The 6,000-nt window shown below is 40.1% G+C and overlaps 1 protein-coding gene across 4 annotated transcripts in view; it reads right to left on the reverse strand.

Moving 5' to 3' along the window:
- Fyb1 (FYN binding protein 1) overlaps nucleotides 1-5,177 on the reverse strand; it is a 136,658-nt gene extending 131,481 nt beyond the window's left edge. For 3 of the 4 annotated variants that reach the window (XR_013105028.1, XM_076916153.1, XM_076916150.1), the window contains exon 1: nucleotides 2,426-2,522. Coding sequence is in view for 2 of the 4 variants with exons in the window: in XM_076916153.1 (XP_076772268.1) it covers nucleotides 2,426-2,428 (3 nt within the window). In the remaining 2 variants the exon portion in view is untranslated. Of the gene's footprint in view, nucleotides 1-2,425; nucleotides 2,523-5,083 lie in introns of those variants that run through there. The other variant, XM_076916152.1, reaches the window with a different exon arrangement.
- Between the last annotated feature and the right edge of the window lie 823 nt (nucleotides 5,178-6,000).

The raw sequence follows: 6,000 nt of genomic DNA on the forward strand, positions 1-6,000 counted from the left end.
GACAAGGACAACAACTAATGCAGGCAGCAGGCGTCTCTAAGCGTTATTATACAATTTAATAACAATGTCTCTGGCTCACTAGCGTTAACTGCCAATGTCACCCCTCCTTGGGATTCTCGAATGTCTCTATCTTCTTCAGAAAGTATGTATTGGGGATTGGAAGGAAGGAATCCAGCTCTCCCTAGTGTCTGGCATGTGTCTGTGTCTTGATAGCTGCTTTATAATTACACTTTTCTGTGCTCTACAGCACAGTTGGAAAATTGCTTCCAGTGCCAGTATCACTAGATGGAGAAACAAACCTGGAACTCAAGAGGCTTTTGAAAAAGCATAAGAGTGCAAAGTAAAGTTAACCTATTAGGAGTGGTAAATACAGATATATCTATCTATATCAATCTGTATATACGATGTTATCTTTCAAGGAGAAAGTTAGAGTCTTCCTGTTATAGTCTGTCAAAGATAATGCTGGGGAGAGATAAAGTATGATCTTGATAATCTACAGACAGGTGTGCGTATGTACAAAGGTAGGCATGCACATACCACGTGCCCACCTTTGGAGGGGTGTTGCTTATGCTGCTCTCAAAAGGCAAACTTTAGATGAATCTTTAAGAAGAGAACTAGTATTGGGAGTCTTAATTAAATGTGTTGGGTTCTTTTGTCATTTTATGAGAATTTTGTCAATAAAAAAAATCACCAATGCTGTGATGATCTTTCCTATTTCGCAGTAAGGAAAAGGGGAAAATGAAATAAACTAACTGAAATGTCTAATTGTCCTATCCTAGAGGAAGAGAGAGGGAAATAGGAATAAGACAAAACCCCCCAGAAATCCCCAATCATAAGAAAATGATTAAGATAAATTATTGCTAACACATAGTTGTTTAAAATGGTCCATCACTAAAATGTCGATCACTAAAAATGACATTATAACTTAGATGTTAGCCAAGTTATTTTAAATTAAAATACAATGTGGAATAGCTTTATCCATTATAATAACACAGAAAATTACACTTATAAAATATGTATTTAGACTGATGAAATTCTGGAAGAATAGATACAAATTTACAGACTGTGCCTTTGGACTATAGGCTTCTTTATTGTTTCATTTTTATAGATGTATATTTCCAAGAAGCTCTTGAGCTAAGATGTGTTACTTCTACAGTAAGAAAATAGCCGTTCTGATGAAAGAGTTAGTCAGTTACATTTCTTTTCTTCTCCCTACTTGTCACATTGTTTCTCTTTGGAAATCCCTACCCTGTAAGTCTCTGTAAACTGTAATTCCCTCCTTTAGTTTTGAGGGAAGTATCAGTGACTAAGTAAAACTGTTTCTAAGAACCCTGGACCCTGAAGGCTCAGTGTGAGGAGACTGTAGGCTTGGTGACACCTCAGACATAGCTGGGAGAGCTGTGAGCCTCCATTTCTTCAGCTGGTGGGCACTCCCCTCCCCTATGACTCTGCAACTCTTCGGTCTCTCTTCCTGCTCACTCTTTCCTCTGGTGCAGGGTTCTACTCTCTGATCTCTACACTTTCTTAATCCTGCCTCAGATAGTTCTGGAGGAACACTTTGCTTTCCCCCATTACAACTGTGGGCATTGTAGTCTCAGATGCTGTCTTCTCAGTGGCCACCACCAAAGGAAGTGATTGTCCCTCTGTATCAAAAAAAAAAAAAAAAAAGGGCTGGCACATTCTCAGTTCTTGTTGGGTGGTGGGTGGCAGGTAGAGATCATTATGAGATTAAAAAATGGTTCTCTTCCTGAATCAGGGAGCAAAATCTCACACAGTTCAGGGTTGTTAATTCTTCATAGGTAAATGATATAAAAATTGTGGAGCAGAATGTAGTGTAGCTCGGTGACATTGTAGGTTAAGCTAGTTTTTGTGGTACACCTGGGAACCCATTCACTATTTTAACGTGCTCCAAATCATGACTTTCAATTAACTTTGGGAACACAGCCTGCTCCTAAGGTTTGGGTTACTTGAGTTTTGTTTTCTTTGCTTAATTAAAATAGTAAAATGCATTTTCAAACAAAATAACTCCTTTTCCAAAATCCCACGCTGTCAAACCCTCAGCAGCAAAGCTGCCCGACACACATCACTGGAATCTTTGTTGGGGAGACTTAAAGTGCTCACCCAGGAACCATGACTATGGCACTACTCTGCCACGCAACCCTGTTCAGTGTCAGAGAACTCAACTTTTCTTTCTGTGAGGCAGATACTTTCCTCCCTTCTGACAGCTACACTCTGAAAAGGGAACTTCCAAAGCCTCGATCTCAAAGGGCAGAACAGACACAGCAGCTTCCTCAACACAAGGACAGCAGTGGGCAAGTGCCAACTCCAAAGGCAGTGAGAACTTGGGCATGAGCCCCCTCATCCCCAGTATAGAAGATCAGCGTGTTTGCCAGGGAATCAGAGAGTCGTAAAATCCATGACTTACCATGTTTATTGGAAAGAGCCGATACGCCTTGCACTCTGTGACCCTGCAGATGCTGTGACTCCGGCAGTGAATGTGCAAGTTAGCTGTGAAGAGCCTACTTCCTTTTCTGAGCAGTGTGGTCTAACCAGCCTTCACACATTGATATGGAAGGGCCTTATTTGCATTTTATCTCAGTCCAGGAACATTGTATGACTGGCCTTGTTTCTCTTTGTTATAGTTGATAACACAAGAGAAGGGATAGATGAAGCTTTGAGGTCTGAGAGATATTAATCTCTCAAATTGAAAAATTATCTGACTACTAAGTTTCCAGTGTTACTAACCTGATTTTATTTAAAAGCTTCAATTTTTGGATATAAGTGAATGCAGACATCTGTTTTTTAACTATCTATCTATCTATCTATCTATCTATCTATCTATCTATCTATCATCTATCATCATATATCTTTCTGTCAATCATCCATCTATCCATATCTATCAACCTATTATCTATCCATCTATTCATCCATTCATGAAGGACCCACACTAAAATGTTAGTAGTGATTGGCTTGACTAGAGGTACAAGTATTGTTTTGTTCTACACTCCTGATTTTCAAAGTATCAAACCCAAATACATACTATTTGAGTAAAAAGTAACTATAAAAATTAAAAAAAAAAAAGAATCCTGAGCATTTAATGGACAACTTTAATATATTAGAACCCATGCCTTGGAATTTAAGTGGAAGAAATATTCATTAAGCTTATCGCAGAATGCCATTCATTTCATTCAGAAAACACAGTGAGTGTGAAGCTGAGTGACCTGTTTGCTGATTGCGGAGTATTGCTTGTCAGTATCAACTGCTTCCATCACTCACATTGCTAAATTGATGTATTCTGAACTAGATATAGTTCATGGGATTTTGTTTCAGTCTCAGATCTCATGCTCCCCGAGCTACTCTAAATATAACCTAATATGTATTTAGCTCATTATTTTGAGTGTAGAGTTTGCTATCAAAGTGAGTTTAAGGGCCAAGGTCATTTTGGGTTCAACAGCATAGAAAACCATCCGAATCCTGAGCTCTGAGCTACAGGGTTTTAGCTCTTCTGTTAGATTCCAGGGTGTTTATTTAGCACAGGGTGACCAAGTTTCTGAACTGGACACAGAGCTAACTTTAGTCACTATCATGTCCACACAAAATTAAAGAACCTTAAAGAGAAAATACGTTCCCTATTTCTTTCTTAAAATGAAAATATTTCTAAAAGCCAGTGATTAGAAAGAGAGATAGCATCCTTGTTGAAGCAAGGGAGCAAGGTGTGACTGTGAAGCTATGCCAAGGATAGAATGGATTCTGGTGATTACCCTACCATCTTTAGGCATTATAGAGAGGGGTGGGTTAAGGTGTAGTCCCAATCCAGGAGAGTCATCAGCAACTGGAAACATCACGGTCTCTGATATCCAATAAGCAACTCATGAATCTGTGAGGATGCTCAGGACAAAGTAGAGTTATGGAAAGCAGGCTTTTAGACATGACACGTTTGGACACAGAGGCATTGGGATGGAGCCATCAGAAGCAATCTGTTGGAATGGAGATTATTACAGTGCAGGTACTGGTTAGAGTTGAAAACAGTAGTCCACAAGTAGTACACCAGGCTCAGGCAGGAAGTTTTTAAAACACACCACTATGCAAACTTCACCTCAGCCTCTAAACCAGGCTCTCTTGGGTTGAAACCTGAACGTCAAGACTTGTTTAAATCTCCCGAGTGACTCCAAAGCTTTTGGAGGAATTTTCACCAAAGCTTTTGGAGGAATTTTCATTACAAGCTACAGGATGTCTTTATTCTTAGCCCACCATTCCCTTCATAGCCCAAATTGAATAAAACTTATATGATAATCAGGAATTTAGTAATCACTTGTTAAACATTTAGCCAGTGAAACAAGCACTGTCATTTCGGTTATGTGACTTCCATTTGAACCTGTGCTTATCTCTAAATGCAGGCAGAGGTCCATTTCTCTTGCTACTGAAGTTCTCAGACACGTTGGCTAAGACAGGAAAGGCAAAGGGTTGTATTTCCTGACTCTAAAAATCTAATATGTTTCTATTTGTATTTTATTTTTTTTTGGAACTTTAGGAGATAGATGAAGCATCATAGCTTGCAATGATGAGAAACACAGGGACCGTATTTCCTGTGAAGTTAGTTAGATCCATCAGACCCTAAGTGACACGATAAGGCAGGAAACACACGAAGGCACTACATATGTGTGCCAGTGTCATGGGATCATCTTCAAATGATAAAGTTGCATTTCAGCCTGGGCTCTAAGAGCTCCCTTCTCCTGGCAGGGAGGAGCCACTCAGGGAATGCAAAGTGTCGATAATTCTTCGAACGTGGGATACAAGCTCCTTTTTCCCATTTGCATTGCAGGAAATATTTTTTTCTCAGGCAAAGGAGAACGGAGTCTACGATCCAGTGATCATTATAGTAACCACATGGAAATGGTGAGACCTAGGCACACTGGTCTGTGAAAAGAAACCAACTGAATGTAAAAGAAAAAAAAAGTCAGTTTACAAGTAGAGGGAGGGAAAACAGTAACAAAATTTAAGTAACACTAGTGATTATGTTTTCAAAACACGCTTAATGTTCCATCAATTATATCATCGAAGGAGTGTGGTGCACAATACTTACAGGCCTGGATGGAAGATCTGAGAGGGGAGAGAGAGCATAGGATGGCGGTGTCACCTCTTCCTGGAAGTCTCCTCAGATTCTGCCCTCCCTTTCTCCGGATTCTTGCTGCTATGCCCCAGATGATACTTTTTCAGTGTATTTCTTTTATGGCTCTCCAATGACGTCACATGGGTTGGCTTAAGCTACCCAGCAGGTTCTCACCTCCTTCATCGAGAACTAATCTTCACACTTCACCCAACCCCCAACCCCAGATCATAAATTAGTTTCTCAAAAAGACCTGTTTGGGCTCATAGGTTCTTTTTTGAATCTGATTAAGATAGCATATGGCTTTGTATGTTAACACTGCGTGCGTATGCCACCCCACAAAGCCCATTGTGGGAGACTGCTCAGCTAAAACAGAACCATACACTGAGAGGGTTGTACTGCTGCTTTGTGTTGTGGAATCAAAATCAAGCTTGGTTAGTGACCTGACTCCTCACCCCCACCCCCATCCCACCAGCAAGGTCAGCTAAAACCCTTATTGTATAAGTTGTGTCTTTTGATTCACATGCATTTGGACTGTGGCAGCAAAGGGCAACTCGGAGTCTGGAAGCAAATTCATAGGAGTTCAAGGATATCTAAGGCTATTGCTTGGCCAGATATGGAACAGCCAGGAAGAGGGAAAGCCAGAAGAGGTGTGGCTAAAGAAGTTGAGTAAGGAAGAGTGGGTACTTCCTTAATTAGGCCTGTTCGCTTTTACTTTTTGTTTTTTAAAACATGAGCCTGTCTTTTGTTGTTGTTTCCCCCTTTCTTTCTATGTTTTAGGAAAGCAAATTGTATTTTAGAACATCAAGAATCTGGTAACTGGAGACATAGCTAAGCAGGATAAAAGCAACTATTGCTTTTTCAGAGGACCTGAGATTGGTTTCCAGCACCCA

The sequence above is a fragment of the Arvicanthis niloticus genome, chromosome 19 (assembly GCF_011762505.2).
Source record: "Arvicanthis niloticus isolate mArvNil1 chromosome 19, mArvNil1.pat.X, whole genome shotgun sequence".
NCBI classification, from domain to species: domain Eukaryota; kingdom Metazoa; phylum Chordata; class Mammalia; order Rodentia; family Muridae; genus Arvicanthis; species Arvicanthis niloticus.